Genomic DNA, 21,641 nt, shown 5'->3' on the forward strand with positions numbered 1-21,641 from the left:
TTTAGAAATCTTAAGTAAATTTTTGTTGATTTCATGTGAGTTTCCAAAAAGCTACATGAGAGCAAAACTATCTTCATAAAATCAAAAATTAGCCTAAAAGTAGTAAGGTTAGTAGATTTTGCTGTTGGAAAACTAGACTACATCATATACCACATACCTCCTTTAAGATTGATACTGAGACTCAAATGACTAATACTGGACACCAAAACTTTACAGTTGGTATTTCTGAGCAAATATTTCAACTTATTCAAAGTATGCTATTGAAGAAAATATTACTTTAGCTGGTACTGGTCAACACTATTAGAAGGATTTTTTTCCATTAATATCATCTTACAAAGCAAATACATAAATTGCCCCTGTGGTCTGTGTATCAATTGCTGACATCTTTTAAGTCATATTTTTTAATCATGAAAAAAGTACTTATAAACTTAAGTAATGACGATTAACACTTACAGTTTTCTGTGTATAATAAGCACATGTATCAGTACAGCATTATTCATTACCTGGAAAATTTTCACATAACACTTCTATTGGTGTGGCTCGTTTTGTATCTCCAATTTTCTGATACCTCTCTTTTAATGTGTCAGCCTAAAACAGAGAGAAAAAACTCTTGATAAGTAATTTTAAAATTAAATACTTGGAAGAAAGTATCTTAATAGATTAATAACTCATTAAATTCAATAAAGAAACACAAAAACAATTACCTTTAAACCTTGCCAAGGAAGACTCCCTCTCAGAAAATACATGAACATGTGACCTAAAGCTTCTAAGTCATCTCTTCTACTTTGTTCTGAAATATAAAAGAAATATAAATTTAATTTTCCTTTCCCAGTAAAGGATGCAAGAATGGAAAAATGATTTTTTTCCTTACATGTAAATTAATTCCTGATAATTTCTCAAAGTTCAGCATATAAAATACAAATCTAATCATGTCTAAACAACAATGGGTTTACAGTAAAATTATCATGCATTTAAAAAACATGCCACTATGATTTTTTTAGATGCTACTGGAGATTTATTTCTTTCCTTAAATATTAATATCTATTCCTACAAATACAGTAAGGAGGAAAGGGTTCCATGATGAAAAACAGAGTCACTGTGTACTACAGCTCCATTTTACAAGATTTAGAATATGAAAATACCTAGAACTAACAATGTTTAACTTTCTTTAGTCCATTTCCTAAACTGAAATGAGCACAAAAATTCCATCCCACATACCATACTCTCCATTAGTATTAAATACCATTAATATATTGCACAATATATTTTTAAAAGCACTAGCGTTTGACGCATTCCAATGGTAGTAACTCCTCTGGCAGCACCAAAAATATGCTACCAGAACAAATTGCCATTTTCAAGTTTCTATTGTTCTAGCAACAAAATGTTGTAGAGCATATAACTGAATGATATAATAACAGACCAAGACTCAGGGAGGTACTTACAAATATTTGCTGAGTGAACGTTTTTTTTTTTTTTTCAATGTTTTTGTCACTTGAGCTAAATGCTTAATTTTTCTTAGTATTTTAAAATAATACAAAACTGTTAACAGTAAGAGGAGATAATAGTTTAATAAGAGGATGTTCATGTGCAAGATGTTTCATCCAAATGAACACTAAGACTATCCAAGCAGCACTAAATGCTTTAGGAAAAGCAAACCTTTCAAAGGACGGATCTGAACTAGAGTGAAAGGGTGAATAATGTTTTAATTTTTACTATGCAACCTTAGAATATTCTGTAATTGTCTTCTGAAACACTTGTTACAGTTTTAATAAATATGCTTGTGTTTTTATTTAATCAACATCTATCCTCTCACCTTACAACGTCACAGGAGAACAGAGGTCTCTGGCTCAATAGCCTCAGGGCCTATTGTAATGGCTGCCACAAAACAGGCAATCAAGGCATACTACTTAAATATATAAGTGACTATATAAAAATATACTAGATTTGTCCCTATTAAATCTAGATTATGTCTCTTTTCTGTAACTATAGGGAAATATCTAGAAGAATAGAAATCAAATCATTAGTAATTAGGGATATGAAACTGGGGGACTAGAAAGGGTATTTCAATAGCTTACTTCATATGCTAAAAAATGTGATATAATGGGAATTTTTCCTTATATTTCATATTTTAACAATGTAAGCGTATTTTATTTTTTAAAAAGCAAACTTTCAAAATAAGTAATATAGACTTAAAATTCTTCTAAAACCCATTAATGAAAGCAGGATATGAATAACATGAAAAAAGTCCAGTAATGACTTTTATAACTAAAATTTCACTTTACTAGACCCGAGGAGTCTTAAAGAATGAGAAGTCATGGAAAGAAAAAAAATACTATTTCTGAAGTCCCACTGAGAATCAGAATCACCTCTGAAGCTCTTAAGAATGTCAGATGAGTATAGCTAAGGCTGGATGTTGATTCTCTGGGTATGACATAGAGTAGAAGAATGTACACTTAAAGTTTAGCAGATGATTCTGAAGTATAACCAGATTTGATAAGCAATAAAAACAAACTTCTTTTACTTATGTCTAATTTTACATATAATAAAATATACTTATTAAAGGGTACAGTTTGATAAATATTGGCAACACATACATATAAGTACTACCACAATCAGTAAGTATTTCCAACCCTCCAAAAGATTCCCTTTTACGCCTTACCTGCTATGCTCCCCCTCCCCTGGCCTCAACCACGCACGTGTTTTCTGTTACACTACAGAAGATTTAACTTTTTATAGAGTTTCACATGCATAGGATCATACAGTATGGACCACTGTGTCCAGATTGTTTCGCTTTACTCCTGTTGCTGTAATCTTTAATTAGTACCTCATTACTTTTTATTGCCAAAATCATTTATCTATTCGGCTACTGATGTACCTTTGAGGAACTTCCAGTTTTGAGTTATTGTAAATAAGGCTGTTAGGATCATTCTTGCACAAGTCTTTGTGTGGACATATGTTTCCATTTCTCTCACATATCCAGGAGTGGATTCCCACTCCCATTCCTACACTCAAAGTGTAGGTTTGACCTTATAAGAAACTTATGCACTATTTTCCAAAGGGTTTGTCCCATTTTATATTTCCACAAGCAATACATGAGACTTCAAGCTGCTCCAGAACCTATCACTCAGTATGGTCAATCTTTCATATTTAGTCACGCTAATGGCCATGAAGTACTACCTTACTGCGATTTGAGTTTCACTGGTGACAACATTTTGAACATTGTTTCATGTTGTTACTGGTCATTCACATATCTTTTTGTGACATGTTGAGATACTGTACCCATGTTTAAAAAATTATATTATTTGTCTTATAATAAATCTTAGAGTTGTTTGTGTATTTTGGATGTAAGTCATTTTCAGATACAAGCTTTGCAAATACTTTCTCCCACACTGTAGCATGTTTTTTTCATTTGCTTAACAGTATCCTTCAAAGAACAGCAGTTTATATTTAGATGAAACCCAATTTATTAGACGTCTTTGTTGTTGTTTTATTGCTTATGCTTTTTTATGTCTTAACTAGAACATCTTTGACTATCCTAAGGTCACAAAGATTTTCTATTTTTCCTTCAAGAAATCCTATAGTTTTGGTTCTAACATTTAAATCTGTGAATCATTTGAAGTATTTTTCTCCTGTTTGCTTTTGTTGTAAGGGTTTAGATTCATTTTTTTCAATACCGATGCCTAGTTATTCTCACAAAGTTTCTTGAGAAGGCTGCCTTTTTCCCCTGGGGTAACTTTTGCACTATCCTCAAAAATCAATTAAGCATCCATGTATGGGTCTATTTCAGAACTGTATTATGATTCAATTACCTATGTCTGTACCAACACCACCCAAAATAAGTAAAAGAAAAGAAAAAATAATGATAAATTAGAAAACCAATAATGAGAAAATGGACAACCAGTAGAGAAAAACACTGAAATCAAAAGCTGGTTATTTGAAAAGTTGGGTAAAATTAATCCTCTCATTAGGATAAAGGAAAGAACACAAATTACTATTATCTGGGGGCATCAGGACAGATCCTACAGACAGTAAAAGGATGATAAAGGAATGTTACAAACTAACATTAAGCCAATACATCCAACAACTTAAATGAAATGGACAAGTATTTTGAAAGCTATAAATTACCAAAATTACCTCAAGAAGAAGACAGCTTTATATTAAACAAAATTTAATTTATAATTTATAATCTCCAAATATAACTATGGGCCCAGAAATTATCACTAGTAAATTCAATAGAATTTACTAGAAACATTTAAGGAACAATACCATTTCTACACAAACTCTTTCAGAAAATAGAAGAGAAGGAAACCCCTCCCAACTTAATTCACTACCCTGTTACCAAAGCCAGACAAATGCATAAACAAGCAAAGAAAACTACAGGAAATCTCTCTCATTAACACAGATGCAAAATCCTTAAAAAGAAAGTAAACCATGACGAAGTAGGGGTCATCCTATGACTTGAAGGTTGGTTTAACTTTCAAAAACCAATTGATATAATTATCCAACATTAAAAGAAGATATGAATCATAAGAACATCTCAAAAAATATAGAAAAAGTATTTGAGAAAAGCTAACATGCATTTATGATTAAAAAATTCTCAAATAAAAAAAGGAAACTTCTTCATATTAAAAAAGGACCTCTATGAAAAAAACAAATTCCTATATGAGGAAAAGGCATCCTTAAGATCCAGAACAAAGCAAGGATGTTCACTCACATTTTCTATTCAATATTGTACTAGAAGTTCCTGTCAGTACAAAAAAAGAAAGAGAAAAAATTAAAAGATATCCAGATTGTAACTGAAGAAGTGAAACTATTTTTCTTTTTCTTTCTACATATGACCACATATGTAGAAAATCCTAAGTAACCCACACACAAAAAAAGGTGGTAGGACTAGTAATGAGTTTTAGCAAGGATATATGATACAAGGTCAGTATATAAAAATTAATTGTATTCTTATACTAGAAATGAACAATCAGAAAATGAATGTGAACAGTAATAAAATTTCCAATAGCATCAGAAAACATGAAACGTGGGGATAAATTTATCAAAACACAAGCAATACTTTGTAGTATTGCTTGTATTAATTATAGTATATGGTTCTAAAGACTAAATGCTAAGTGATATATAAAAACAGTGGGCCCAGCGTATCTATGGGTTTTGCCTCTGTGGATTCAACCAACCATGGACTGAAATATCTGTAAAAAATAATTCCAGAAAGTTCCAAAAAGCAAAACTTGAACTTGCCAAGGGTTGGCAACTATTTACAAAGCATTTACATTGTATTAGTTATTATAAATAATCAAGAGATGATTTAAAGTATATGGGATTGACAAGTTGGCAGCATTTATAATTGCAGTTTGAAAACCATCTACCCTCAGAATTTTGAAGGAATTGCTTTAACTTGTCAATTAAGTAAGGGAGCAGAATAAAACACTTTCAGGTATTCAAGTTTGAAAAAAAAAATAAAGTATATGGGAGAATGTGTGTAGGTTATCTGCAAATACTATGCAATTTCATATTAAGGGCTTGAGCATCCTTGGGTTTTGGCATCCTCAGGGTCCTGGAACCAATTTGTGGATACCAAGGGACAAGTATACTGAGCCCTACAGTAGGATTTTTACTAAGGAGAGGAACTGGTCATAAAGGCAATTCTCCATTGAATCCAAACCAAGAGGAGGTTTAGTTATCACAGTGACAATAAGTCAAGATCATAAGGTGATCTTGCCTACATGCTTGTCTCACAGAACAGTCTCATAACCTATAGAGTATTTAAAAATTCAAACCATAAATAGGAGCTATTAAAATAAACCTATTACCAAAACTTGGTCTGAAATATTCCTTACTCTGATAATTCCTTTCTTTCTGTTTTATCACCAACTGACAAATGTGAAAATAAATTTCACTGTGCAGTAACAGAAGTCATGAAGAGGGCTTTCTCTTTGAAACACAGTAACTGAAGAATACCTCCTCTGGTCTTTAACAGTTGAGTTAGATGAAAAAAAATCTCCCAAAGGTAATCTGGCCCTTATTAAATCTTGTTCACAATCTTTAAATCAGTTTTAACTACAAAGGATTATTTGAAAATGGATGTTTCTGTCAAAGGCAGAATCTTTATTATAGGAACTCTTGCTTTGAGCAACTAAAACATTAAAAAGTGACAATTTTCTTTACAATAGGTACCATTAACAACTTATGTTATTTTAACAACCTATTGGCCAGAGACATTATTAATATTAATACATCTTCTGTAACCTGAACATTATTCAATATTCACTTAACTAACAAATCACTGGCCACAGCTGTTAGTTTCTGCAAAACTCTCCCAGTCAATAATGTGTTAAATAGGTTCTCCAATAAATTTAAAAGTTATGTAAAGAATCAAATTAAAATTCTGCTCTTCGGGAATATATGCATCACATAAAGTAACACAACCAACACATTACAAGCCTAGTGTGTGTCAGTGCTTCATATAGATGATCTTTTAAAATTATAGATATACTCAAAGTGTCAGTAATCCCCAAAAAAAGAAATTAAGGCTCAGAATGATTGTGACTAGCTCAGAACTATGCAGAATTTCAGATCATGTGCCTGTACTTTTTTTCATTTCAGAAAACAAGGTAGAGTCAACCAATTAATCAAATGCTTATTAGAAATCTCTATAATGCTTTTCTATTTAAAAATTCTACTCTTGCAACTCAACATTATTTTCCTCTTTTTAAAACTGACTAATTACCTAGCATTGTTTCCATTGCAACTGAATTTCTATTCAATTTTCAACAGAAAAATACCACCCCAAGATATCAAAAGCCCCACTAAAAGGTAGGAAACTCTCTAATATATGTACATGTATTTCCAAAAATAAATTTATTACTGCATTTCCCTGAAAAAATAAAAAATGAGGCTAAAAACATGTCTGTTAAATACAAGCATGACAAGAAAGCTGAACAACAAAAAATCTCACCACAGAAAGTTTATTCTTTATATGTAAAATAAAACCAAAATATAAAAACAAAAATCACTACAAGCAAATAAAGTTTCACTTTATATTTCCTTCTAAAAGGTTTAAAGTTATTTTTCCTTGGCATCTCATAAAAGAAAAAAAAAAAAAAACTCTTTCACAAGATTCACTGAGCTTATTCACATTTTTCAAAATCACATAACTGAGTTTCTTAGAAATGAAAACACAAACTCAAAAGAAAAAAGACAAGCATAATTATGCAAGACAATTCTCCGCAACAACCCACTAATCCAAATGCCTTATCTAGCAATAGCAAAAACTCAGAAAGAAAAAATACATTTTCTGAGCAATGGAACTCAAAATATGCATACATGATTCCTCAAAAAGTCCTCTTAAAAATCTAGTCATCGTAATTTAGATATAATCCCATAAGTTTGGCTACCAGGTTACAAGAAGCAAAACAAAAGATGAGAAAGTGCTGCGAGCAGTAGGTGTACTACATATAATAACAAAAAGTAATTAAAAATATAGTTGATGGGCTAAAAACCTGTTTAAAAACACTGCTTCAAGACCTACACTGTATGGTAGTGACTAAGGAATAGACAAATAGATCAATGAACAGAATAGAGAGCCCAGAAATAGACTCTCATTAACACAGTCAACTGACCTTTGACAAAGGAGCAAAGGCAGTACAATGGAGCAAAGATAAGTCTTTTTAACAAATGGTGCTAAGACAGCTGAACATTCATATGTAGAAAAATGAATTGAGACACAGAACTTACACTGTTCACTATTCAAATTAACTAAAATAGATAAGAGACCTAAACATGAAACACAAAATTACAAAGTTCTTAGAAGATGACACAGGAGAAAATCTAGATGATCTTGGGTTTGGTGATAACTTTTAAGATGTAATACTAATAAGCACAATATATGAAAGAAATAACTGATAAACTTGACTTGATTAAAATTAAAACTTCTGCTCTACAAAAACTACCATCAAGAGAATAAAAAAAAAAAGATAAGCCACAGACTGGGAGAAAATATTTGCAAAAGACACATCTCAAAAAAAAAAAAAAAGACACATCTCATAAAAAACTGTTATCCAAGAGAGACAAACCACCCTTAAAATTCAGCAATAAGAATATAACCAAATTGATGAAAATGGGCCAAAGACATTAACAGGCACCTCACCAAAGAAGATACACAGATGACAAATAAGCATATCAAAAGATGCTCCACATCACACGTCATCAGGAAATGCAAATTAAAACAAGACAACACTACAGACCTATTAGACTGGTATAAATCCAGAACACTAACAATATCAAATGCTAGTGAGAATGCAGAGCAGTAAGAATTCTCATTCATTGGTAGTTGGAATACAAAATGGTAGTCAATTTGGAAGGCAATTTGGGGGTTTCTTACAAAACTAAACATACTCATACCACATGTTTGAAGCAACTGAGCTTTTTTATATTTACACAAAGGAGTTGAAAACCTTATGTCATACAAAAACTACACAAGGATGTTCATATCAGTTTTAGTCATAATTGCTAAAACTTGAGAGCAATGAAGAGGTCCTTCAGTAGACAAATGGATAAATAATCTGTGTTATCTCCAGACAATGGAAAATTATTCAACACTAAATGAAATGAGTTATCAAGCCATGAAAAAACATGAAGGAAATTTAACTACATATTACTAAGTGAAAGAAGCCAATATGAAAAAGTTACATACTGTATGATTCCAACTCTACAGAATCTAGAAAAAGCGGAACTATGGAGACAGGTAAAAGACCAGTGGTTGTCAGTGGTTGGAGAGAGGAAGGGATTAAGTGGAGCATAGAGGATGCTTAGAAAGTGAAACTAACCTGTAGGATACTACAGGTAGATACATGTCATTATAAATTTGTCCAAACCCACAAAATATATAACAACAAGAGTGAACCCCAAAGTAAACTAATGATGCATCAGTGTGGATTCATCAATTATCAAAAATGTACCACTTTGGTGTGATCTTATTACAGTGAGCACATGTGGAGATAGGGTAAAAAGGAAACCTCTGTACTTTCTGCCTAATTTTGCTGTGAATTTAAAACTGCTCTAAAAATTAATGTTATTTTTTAAAAATACAAAACTATTTAAATGCACTTTAAAATAAAAAAAGCCCTGCCCAAAGGCAAAAGTCACCTTAAAGTCTGAAAAAATAAATAAATAAATAAATAAATAAATATACTTTTTCTAAGCTTACTTAAATATACATCCTAACACTCTCCAAGTGACCTTGAGGGTATCACTTTAGAACAACAATCATACAAAAATTATGACACTGAAATATCAAGAAAACACCAATTAGGTTTATTACACTTTGTTTCAAAAAGCAAGGAATTGTGCAGTATATTTTTAAACTGTTAAAATGTAACTGAAAAATGAAAACACGAGCTTTTAAACTGTTAAAAAGCTGTTTGGGGAGGCTTCAGGAGTAGGTCTCAGGATTTGGGGCAATTAGCTAGAAATTATATACATCACATCATAGAATGAAAAAATTATGATTTTTGTAACACCATAATTCTGTGATTATGTCTCTCACATTCTGAGCACTTTCCAGTGAGGGAATTAAAATATCATTCTTCTTTGGAACACAGATTGTTCTTAACAATTACAAAGCAACTGGCAACTTATTCCTCAAATCCTAGTCTTTTAACTCATGAATACTCAATAATATTTAAAAATAAAAGACAAGTTTATTTCAAGACACGTACTAAAGAGAAATACACAGTATTTACTTAGTTTCAAATGACTGCAATAAGACAAAAAAGAACAAAAGATAATCCAAATCTTTCCAAATCCTTCCAAAAGGAAGATTATAAAATGAGGCTCAAAGCACTTGAGAAAAAAAATCTTTAAAAATTATTAGAAAGAAAATACTTAATGAGATGTAATTAAAAATAATTCAAGCTGATAGTACTAAAGAATGCTTCCATTAAAGCAAACAAAGGAAATCAACATTTGTCACATGCAGCTTAAATGAGATTTCATCTTGATCAGTGACTTCAGCAAGTACAAGAAAAATATTATATAAATGAATCACTGTATCTTCCTTCTAGACATAAATCTTCTAATTAAGATCAATAGACATATACCATAGAAATAAAGATACTAAAGTCTATAATGTGATCTTAACACTATTCCTCCATATTATATTAAGGGACAAGTTTTTCCTTTTTGAATCTGATTACAGTGTCCATCTCCACAAAAGAAAAATACATATAAACCTGAACAAATGTTCTTCTGACCAAATTCTCTATTTTGAAAAGTTCACGTATGTAAGAAGTCCTTGTTTGCCCAAAAGTGAATGAATGAATAGGAAGGCTTTAAAAGTAACAACCAAAGTCCCAGTAAAGTAGGAAAGGAAGAAATCATATATACATAAATTAAAATCAGCACTGAAAAGTCACTTTTTCACTGTTCTTAATCTCTTCCTGATTCCTCACAAAGCCAAGTGCTCTAAACTCAAAACACCACTATTGGATGTTCACAGCCTCTTCAAACTTATAGAATGCTTTAACTCCAGCACTCAAACTCACTCTACATTAGCTCATTCTTACTTTAAAAAGAAGGAACGCATATAATCTATCAAATAAATTTTCTATTTTTAGCATCCATTCCCAAATTCTACATCTAAACTGAGAATGGGAGCTTTTACAAATGAGAGAAAGTAAGGTTTAAAGCTTTTGTTCTTTGCAGAACTTGCCAAAGAAATAATTTTGTGTTTGCTTCCTGAAAGAAGAGTAAAAAAGAGATATTACAATAGTTAAATGCCACTTCCCAAGCTCTGAGGGCTTTTCTAACAAAGACAAACGTATCAGACTACTTTGCCATTTCTACAAATAGAATCCTGTTACATTTACCATTGTTCAGATACAGAACACCAGGCCAGAAGGAAGTCATGACTTCATGTCTCATAATAAAATGGTGGCGAACCTTTGTTAGTTGTTATAAAATAATCTTAACTACCACCATGAAATGAAAACTTCTCAGACACTGTTCATATAAACATAGATGTGCCTGGTTTTAACAGAAGACACAATCCTGAAAGCTGTGTATCTACCCAAACATGTTTTAAAATCTATCAGGAAAGTCTGTTACTGAAAGGCACTCACACAAATATCACCTGAAATATAAATACTACTGACTTAAAAAAAATAAAAAGGCAAACTTACATTTTCAGGTATTTCAAAAACCTGAAAAAATATCAGGAGTCTACTATCAGGTAAGCTGTCAGGGAAGATGCCATGTGCTATTTAAGCTGAGAGACAGAAGCAGGGAACAACAGTGGATAGCAGACAGGTCTGGAGAGAATGGTTAAATCAGCAGCTAAGACCAGGAGTTAAGAGGTTGGATTAGATGACTTCTAAGGCTCTGGACAAATTGTGATTGTATTTTAAGGTACACTGAGCAGTGATAGTGGATAAAAACTAATCAATTTACGTTCCTGTCTCTTCTCTCTGTGAGTAACATGGTAGATATAGAATCTAAAAGCAGAAACTTAAGTTAGAGTTCCTATGATATGAAACCTGACCAAGGCTTAAGACTTAAGAATAAACTATTGGAAACACAACCTAAAACCAATTTTATTCAGAAACACACAAAAGTAATCCAATGGGAAAGAATATCTTAATCCTATCTCAAACCACACAAAAAAATGAATTCTAGGTGGCAGAAGAAAACACAAAATGTTCTCATTATAACAGGCAAAGATTCCTTAGGATTTAAAAAGTAGTAATCATAAAAGAAAAAATTTGCTCATCAATTGTCAACACTAGGAAAATGAATAGACAAGCCACAGAGTAGAAGAAAATGTTCACAGGGCATGTATTTGCCAAAAGACTCACATCCGGAATATATAAAGAACTCCTAAAAGCAAACAATGAAACAATGTGCACACCACAAAAGAAGATATGCAGAATGGTCAATAAGCACATGAAAGGTGCTCACAAACATTAGTCACAGTAAAATAAAATAGCACTACAGATATTCACTAGAATGACTAGGATGAAAAACATAGACAATACCAAATGTTGTCAAGAATGTAAAACAAACAGAACTCCCGTTTGCTGCTGGTAGAAACCAAAATAGACACACCTACACACATTTCCTGGTTTTATTATGTGTGTGTGTTTATTATTTAATAAAAGGACCCAGGGCTGCTTAGAAAATGTTGTATCTGGGCTAGAGTAGAAAAGCTATAAGATGAGCCTGGAACAACATGCTGCATAAAAAAGGAAATAAGTTTTCCAAGAGTCATGAGAACATGCCAAAGGAACAGCAGAGCCAGCATGACAGAGCAACCAGCAGCCAAATTTGGGACAATCTGCATTTCAAAATAAATCACAACATAAATAATGACAGCAATGGACTATAATACATCCAATTATATAAGAATCCATGAGTCCATGCTTATATAAATTAACAAATTAGGGAAGAAGGGACAGCTTTTGCCTACATTAGAATGTAAATTAGAATACATAAGTAATGATGAAGTCAGAAAATAATCTAATGGGTATAAATTTGATGAAAAACAAACCTATTTACAAAATCTCAAAACTCACCTTAGAAAACATTTTCTAAATACAAAGGGAAAATAAGAAACCGTTAAGTGGAGAAACTTAGCAGTCACTACCCTAGGCAAGTGATCAAAGCTACTTGAAACCAAGGCGACATCATGTCCCTTTCTGATGTGATGCACTGAAATCATATCACTTCTACGATATCTGTGCTTAGACTGCATACCCAAGTATAATCATGAAGAAATATGAGATGGCCTCAAACACAGGACATTTTACCAAACAGCCTGCACTTCAAAAAATATCAATGTCATGAACCATAAAGAAAGGCAGGGAACTGTCCCAGATGAAAAGACACTAAAGAGATATGACAAAAAGATGAAATATGCGATCCTGAACTGGAACTTGAACCAAGGGGAGAAAAAGCTATAAGAAATTCTGTGCAGTTGATATTATTTTATCCTTTATACAAATAAGAGACCTTCTTTAAAAGGTTAAATAATACTACAAAGTAAACAGTACCTCTAAGATATGCAGTCTCAGTATTCAATGTATTAGGCAGGTTGCTATCTCCCTGGCTAGCTGTATCAGAGCTAAAGTCTCAATCCGAAATCTTTACACACATTAAATTCAGTTAAAATTAAGTATTCTCTGACATTCTTTTAACAGAAATAATCAAATGGATCACCCTAAGTGTATCAAAGTTAAATATTTCAAGTTACAAAAAAAAAGATATAGTGACTATAAGGATATCTGTCATCCATTTATTTCAAACAAGTTACTTTAAAAGACTTATCAAATACAAATGAAAGTACACTCTAGATGAGATAAATAAAAATTACAACAGAAGCAACTGTAACCTGCAAAAACTGAAACATAATAACAAATAAAAACTCACACTGTCAGCATACTGAGTTCAAACATCCATACTTACAAAAGGTACACATACCTTTCCCTAAATGTGTGTTTATGCTCATATATCTAGCTGTTCCTGTAAGGCTCTTGTGTTCTCTGTATGGTATGTGTTTCTTTGTCTCTGGATCAATATATTCCTTTGCCAAACCAAAATCTATAATATGAATAACTTGCTGGGTTTTGTTTCCCGGCCGGCCTATTAAGAAGTTCTCAGGTTTTACATCTCTGTATATCAAGTTCTTTGAATGGACATATTCCATGCGAGAAATCTTGATGCAAAAAAGAAAAAAAAAAAAAGATAAATTTTATTTTAGGCTTGACTAGCATAAAATAGGATGAGAGCGGCAAGACAATTTTCACAATGAAAACAGTGTAAAGAAGAAAAAAATAAAAACAAACAGAAACTGTTTTATCCCCTTAAAAGCAACATACTATCACTCCATAGTTTCTCAAAAACATGTTCAACTATGATGAAAAATATCTTTTTCTATTTTGGTCACTTATAAATGGAAGTGCTTGAATTTCATGAATTCCTTTCAAATCAGGAAGACTGACTTAATCAAAACTTTCAGATGATGCCACCTTATACAATCAAATAGATTTACCAATAAAAAATCTTAAAAGTATAAACAGATATATTCAGAAAATTGCAATTTATTTTTCCTTTTCAGTTCAACAATGGAAAAACTTTTACAATTATTACACTAAAGAAACTTAGAGAGTCTAAACTGTTAAAAACAGTTAACAGAGCACCCTTCAGTCATATTTTTCTTTTTCATAATTTGCTTACTTTTCTTACATATTAAACATTTAAAAAGATATTGAAACTAGAAAACTTTGGAACACAACTCTAATAATAATATAACACATTTTTATTCCTTGCTTTACAATTACTCAATATTCATTGTATAAATTGTCACAAAATAAAACATTACAAGTAAGTAAATAAAAATGCTTCATTTAGTAATAATCATGGTTCACAATACAACGTAAGTGAACACAGTCACTCAAACCATTTTAGTTTGTTAACAAATTTGGGGTCATATATATACATAACATTCTATGACCTATACTTTTCATTAACAAGGTGTTATGAGCATTTTTCAGGTCATGAAATATTCTTTTAATAAACAATTTTTAATGAATACATATTATCTTATTGTTATTAATAATTTATTCACTAACATTTCTGTGCATTTGGGTTGTTTCCCACTTTATTATAGACATCTCTGGACAAAAAGCTTTTAAGTACACCTGAATACTTTTATAGGGCAAATCTGCAGAAGTGAAAAAAATCAACAGATTAAAAACAATTTTAAGACTTCTGCAACATATTAACATTTGTTTAGAAGCATCCTTAAAAATTATCCTCTAAGTTATTTCCCCATAAGCTCCCTGAAATTTAAATGTCTAAGACTCCCTCACTAGTTTGTTTCTTCTTTTCCTAGGCCATTTTACATTAATTTACTGAGATTAAAAACCTGTGTTTCTGACGGTTCTCTTTCATTTTTTTTTCCGTGTATGGTAGATCTTTTTTTTAGTTTTATTGAGAAATCTCCATACTGTTTTCCACAGTGGCTGTACCAATTTACATCACTACCATCAGTGTTCAAGGATTCTCTTTTCTCCATATCATCACCTACGTTTGCTATTTTCATTCTTTTTTAACTTATTTTTTTATTGAAGGATAACTGCTTTACAGAATTTTGTTGTTTTCTGTCAAACCTCAACATGAATCAGCCATAGGTATACCTATATCTCTTCCCTTTTGAACCTAAGTATTCATTTTTGACATGAAAAGAGTGCTGGAAACAACTTAATTCTCCAACTGAGCATTCTGATCTTAAAGCAATAATATACCAATTTTTTCATACAAAAAAAAAAAATCTGCATCAGTTATTTTAAGCTACATTCATCCTGACAAGACAATGATATGAAAAGTAGACATATTTTTATTAGGTTGAATGCTGTGAACGACAATGTTGCACAACTTTTAACTTTTAAAGTAACTCAGTCACCAAATGGAACCATACAACTGTTCGAGCAGCTTCAAAACATCCTGCTTTACTTACCAGTTGGATAGCTATCATGAGAACCGTTTTAAGAGAAAATGTTCTGTCACACAAATCAAACAAATCTTCCAAACTAGGTCCCAGTAGTTCCAGCACCATAGCGTTGTATTTACCACAAGGGCCAAAATAGTAAACTTGAGGTATACCATCTGGGGGAAAGAAGAAGGGCTTTAATAACTTCCTCATCTTAAACATCAAACTCTGCTTCCTAGAAAATCAATACACAATTTTTAAAACATTCTGTAGCTTTAAGAACTGCAGCAGGATTTTCACTTTTTCTGTACAAACTTTTCTTGAAACAGCCTCCTCCCTGGTGAAGCACAGGGATTCAGGTTACACCTCTGCTCCACCTGCATTGCTAACTACATTATAAACACTGCTTCACTGTTGGTCTCCACCACTTCACCACAGAAAGGAACTGTGCATTTGAGCCTTATTATTTCCATGGCCTACAGAAATGTCTGGCACACAGGAAAGATCTTATTTGTACTGAAAACAGGAGCCACTGCACTCTTTGATAACCTTGTGGTAGGCGTAGCGTTAAGATCACCCCAAGACTCCCATCCGCTGGTGTACACGCCCCTCTGGTGTATAATCCTCCTCCTCCAACTGTGGGCGAGATTCCCAGACTTCCTCTAATCATCAGGTTGTATTATATGGCAAAGGTAACATGGCTAAGGCCCATGTCACTGGAGTTTAATCAAAAGGGAGAGTATTCTGATGTGCCTGACCTAATCAGGTAAGACACTTAAAAAGCCATGCTAGAAGTCAGAAATATTCAAAAGCAGCAGAGCAGTTCTGCTGACGTTAAAAACCAACAATCATGTTGCACAAGATGGCGACATGCCAGAGAACGGTGGGCAGGCTCTAGGAACGGAGAGCTTCGTCCCATGGCCCTGAAAAAGTCAATTTTGAAAATACGAATGAACCTGGAAGAGGACTCAGAGCCTCGGAAAAGACTGCAGTCCAGGCTTACACCTTCATCTAAACCTAGAAAAAGACCCTCAAAAAAGGACAAAGCTAAACTATGCTATGCCTAGACTCCATAGAAACTGGGAGAAGACAATAAAGTCTCTTATTATATATCACTAATTACTAAATAATTCATTATGCAAGAACACAAAATAATACAAACTCCAAAGATAAAGTCTAAATGCACAGAAATCAAATGTACTTTACTTTTACTTTTTTGTGTATTTTTTTATTTGTTTTTAACTGGAAGATAATTGCTTTACAATATTGTATTGGTTTCTGCCATACATCAACATGAATCAGATACAGATATACATTATGTCCCTTTCCTCCTGAACCTCTCTCATATATTTCATTTTTAGAACTAAGACTCCCAACAACTTAACATATAATAGGTGATCATTTTATTTTAATACTGCATCTATCTATTTGTTTTGAGGAAATGAACAACTTCCATCTAAAATGCCTCAGTTTTACTTACAAGTGTTTTTTGTTTTGTGTAATGATTTTGTAAGAGAAAAAACTTTCTAAAATATACTAAAACTTCCCCCCATTCTTTTAAAAATAAAGAGTATGAGGAATGCAATTTCACTCTTACTGTTTATTCTATCATTTTGCATAGTAAGTACTACATGGGCAAAATAAAACATTGGACTGGAAGCCAAGATAATTAGGTTCTTAGTCTGTCTTAATACTAACTATTCAATCTCTCAAGTAGACTTCAGTTTATCTATAATATCAATAGTTTAGAAAAGACCAATTTTTCCTGAAATGTGAACGTAAGGGAGGCGTTAGGACAGCTGAAGATAGGAATGTAACATAATATAGTCATGATAAGCACAGAGGAAGGAGACACAGTCAAACTGCATACGAGGTCCCCTCCTCAAAAACAGAGACTCTCATACACTCCCATGTGTATAAAGATACACTCGCATATATATACATACACTCCCATGTGTATATATCATCACCCTGCACCACACACCAGACAAACACACACATTTTCCCCTGCCAAAAGAATCATTATAGCATGAGTTAAGGTTGGTTGAATAGGAGGATGTGAAACCACAGACACAGAGGATCCAAAACATGTATATGGAGGGCCGACTATGAGTTACATGTGGATTTTTGACTCTACAGAGGGTCAGTGTCCCTAACTCCTGTGTTTTTCAAGGGTCAGTTCAACATTGCTTAATTCCAAAGAGCTCCAAAATGAAGTTCATGGTTAATAAGAAAAGAAGGCTATATAACTTTGAATATTAGGGAGAGTGTTTGAGAAATACTTTACTCAGTTACAGTTAATACTTGGATTAAATAAATGTGGCCTAAATCTTTTTCCAATTCAGGTCGTCCCTGAATCATTTTTTTGGTTGTTGTCATTAAAAGTTTCAGGTGTGCAGCATTATAATTTGACATCTGTACAGGCATTCCTTGTTTTGTTGCATTTCACCATTTTTTTTTTAATTACAAATTGGACGTTTGCGGCATCCCTACAGAGAGCAAGTTCTTGGTGCCCTTTTTCTAACAGCATCCGCTCACTTCATGTCTTTGTGTCACATTTGGACAGTTTTCACAGTATTTCTGACTTTTCTGAATGGGAGCTTCCCTTGGAGCTCAGTTGGTAAAGAATCTGCCTGTAATGCAGGAGACCCAGGTTTGATTCCTAAGTCGAGAAGATCCCCTGGAGAAGGAAATGGCAACCCACTCCAGTATTCTTTCCTGGAGAATCCCATGGAGAGAGGAGCCTGGCAGGCTACAGTCCATGGGGTCAACAAGAGTCAGACAACTAAACCACCACCTTAGCATGAATTCTTACTAGAGCCACTCATACCATATTTCAGTTATATCTACCCATATGATGTGTAAAAAAGACAAAAGGCTCAGAAATAGTGGATAAGAGACTCATTAATGTTTATTCTAACTCTGACATACTGCTTTTACTATGCTATATACATTAAGAGCCTAATGATACAATTAAGATTTATCAATAGCTCTTAGTTACTAAGTTTTAAAAAATATTTCTACGATGTTTTTCCCCTGCCTCTGTGCCACTGAAAAGTATTTTTATGTTCTTAATCTAGCAATCTCTAATAACCCATTTCCTGTTGCTTCTAGCCATAAAGATGCTCACTGAACGCAGGAGGAGAATGGATTAACATAGAGACAGAAATACAGGAAAGTACCAAATAAGTTATAACTGAATTAAAAATATATATATACTGGAGGAGTTCAATGGTAGACTGGATGAGGTAAAAGACTGAATCAGTTAGGTGCAAGACAAAACAACTGAGCTTATCCAGACAGAGAAGCAAAATGAATCTTAAAAAGTGGAATTAACTTAAGAAACCACTGAAACAGCATAAAGCAAAATAACGTTTGCATTACATAGATCCCAGAATAAGGAGAGAGAGAAAAGGGGCCAGAAAAATCATCTGAAGAAATGTGGCCAAATATTTCTCTAATCTGTGGAAGGAAACAAGACATCCAGGTCCAGGAATTCCAGAGAGTTCCAATAAAGATTAACTCTAATAAACATACACCAAGACACGTCATAATTAAAATGGTATGTAAGTTAAGGATAAAGAGAGAATTCTAAAAACAAGAGAAAACCAACTTATTACCTACAAAGTAAATCCCATAAGATAATCAGCAGATTTTTCAGCAGAAGCTTTACAGGCCAAGAGTAAATGGCATAATGTATTCAGAGTGCGACAAAGGAGAAAACTTTCAACCAAGAATTCTCCGTCTAGCAAGTTTATCATTCAGAACTGAAGAAAGGATGAAGAGTTTCCCAGATAAACACAAGTTTAAAGAGGTTTATCACAACTAAACTGGCCCTATAAGAAATACTGAAGAGATTTCTTAAGCTGAAAAGAAAAAGAACTAATTAATAGTAAGAAAACATACACAAGTAAAAAATATTACTGGAAAAGGTAAATATATAATAAAGGTAGTGGATCAATCACTTATAAAGCAAACATGATGGTTTAAAGACAAAAAGCAGTAAATTTAAATTAAATTCCAATAACAATGGATGCTTTAAATTAAGAGACAATATATGTCATCAAAAGCATAAAACACTGAGAAAAACTTTTGTTAGAGAAAGCTTTGGCATTTAAGGTGCTACCAGTTTAAAACAGGCTACTACTTATATAGACAGTTCGATGTGAATCTTGTAATAACCACTGGGAAAAAAACGTGTAGTAAATACACAAAAGAAAATGGAAAGAAATGTAAATATATCACTAAAGAAAACTACCAAAACACAAAGAAAGAGGAAAAGAGAAGAACGGAACAGAGAGGAACTACAAAACTACCAGGAAAAAATTAACAAAATGACAATGAGTATGTATTTATCAAGAACTACTTCAAATGTATATGGACTAGAACAGCCAATTAAAGGACACCGAGGGCTCTTTTCCTCCCTGGCTGCTTGAAGATCAGCCGCCATCATGAACGACACAGTACCTATCCGGACTAGGAAGTTCATGACCAACCGGCTGCTTCAGCGGAAACAAATGGTCATTGATGTTCTTCACCCTGGAAAGGCAACAGTACCTAAAACAGAAATTCGGGAAAAACTGGCCAAAATGTACAAGACCACACCAGATGTCATCTTTGTATTTGGCTTCAGAACCCATTTTGGTGGTGGCAAGACAACTGGCTTCGGCATAATTTACGATTCCTTGGATTACACGAAGAAGAATGAGCCCAAACATAGGCTTGCAAGACACGACCTGTATGAGAAGAAAAAGACCTCAAGAAAACAGCGAAAAGCAAGAACAGAATGAAGAAAGTCAGGGGGACTGCAAAGGCCAATGTTGGTGCTGGCAAAAAGAAGGAGTAAAGATTCTGCAGTGACTGTATCTGTGGTGCTTGTGCAGATTTTTCATGAAAGAATAAACTAAGACCTTTTCCAAAAAAAAAAAAAATAATAAAGGACACTGAGGGACTGTTTGAATTTAAAGGGGGAAAAAAAAAACCCCTATCTACATGCTGTCTACACAAGACTCACTTCAGGAGAAAGGATACACACAGTCTGAAAGTGAAAAAATTGAAAAACATTTTAATGCAAATATAAACAAAAAGAAAGTTGGACTAGCTATACTCATATCAGAGAAAGAAGATTTTAAAACAAAGACTATAAAAGACAAAGAAGAGCAAACATAATGATAAAGGTGTCAATCCAGGAAAAAGGTAACACATTTACAAATGTACATGCATCTAGGAGAGGAGGACTAAGATATACAACTCAAATATTAACAAACCTAAAGGAGAAATTGAAAGCAAACAATAACAGTAAAAGTCTTTAACACCCTACTTACATCAATGGATAGATCACCCAGAAAAAAATAATCAGAAAGAAAACAAATTTCAACCATGTATTGGATTACATGGACTTAATATACAGAATATTCCATCCAAAAGCACCAAAATATACATTCTTTTCAAGTGCACATGAAACATTCTCCAAGACAGATCATATATTGTCACAAAGTCTCAGAATAAATTCAGAAAGGCTGACATCAATTCAAGCATGTTCTCCAACCACAATTCTATGAAACTAAATATCAACCACAAAGCACAAAATCATAGAAATTAATAAACAACATGTACCAAAAAACCAATAGGTCAACGAAGAAATTAAAAAATACCTAGAGACAAGTGAAAGCAGAGTAACAACATACCAAAATCCATGGGATGCAGCAAAACCAGTTCAAAGAAGAAAGTCCATAGCAATACAGGCCTACCTCAAAAAGCAAGAAAAATCCAAAATAAATAATGTAACTTTATACCTAAAGGAAACAAAAAGAATAAATGAAGTCCAAAATTAGAAGGAAGGAATAATAAAGATATAAGGGGAAATAAATGAAAGCCATTTAAAACACAATAGAAAAGATGCATGAAACAAGAGCTAGTTCTTTGAAGAGATAAAATTGAGAAATCTTTAGCTAGACTAACCTTAAAAAAAAAAAAAAGAGGACTCAAACAAAATCAAACTGCAAGAGGAGAAATTACAAATGATACAACAGAAATACAAAAAATTATGAAACCACTATGAAGTTATATATCAATAAATTAGACAACTTAGAAAAGAGTGGAAAATTCCTAGAAACAAGCTCCCAAGACTGAATTATGAAGAAATAGAAAATTT

General features: G+C 32.8%; 1 protein-coding gene and 1 pseudogene across 7 annotated transcripts in view; one reads left to right on the forward strand and one right to left on the reverse strand.

The window, feature by feature from the left end:
* Positions 1-21,641, reverse strand: part of CSNK1G3 (casein kinase 1 gamma 3) — a 121,009-nt gene that overhangs the window by 40,641 nt on the left and 58,727 nt on the right. For all 7 annotated transcript variants that reach the window (XM_020888776.2, XM_020888777.2, XM_020888773.2 and 4 more), the window contains exons 5-8: positions 15,515-15,663; positions 13,477-13,711; positions 705-790; positions 504-588 (exon numbers count right to left, since the gene is read on the reverse strand). In XM_020888776.2, coding sequence (XP_020744435.1) covers positions 504-588; positions 705-790; positions 13,477-13,711; positions 15,515-15,663 — 555 coding nt within the window. The remainder of the gene's footprint in view (positions 1-503; positions 589-704; positions 791-13,476; positions 13,712-15,514; positions 15,664-21,641) is intronic.
* Positions 19,900-20,425, forward strand: LOC110123428 (small ribosomal subunit protein eS24 pseudogene; annotated as a pseudogene).

This window comes from Odocoileus virginianus, chromosome 3 (genome assembly GCF_023699985.2).
Source record: "Odocoileus virginianus isolate 20LAN1187 ecotype Illinois chromosome 3, Ovbor_1.2, whole genome shotgun sequence".
NCBI classification, from domain to species: Eukaryota; Metazoa; Chordata; class Mammalia; order Artiodactyla; family Cervidae; genus Odocoileus; species Odocoileus virginianus.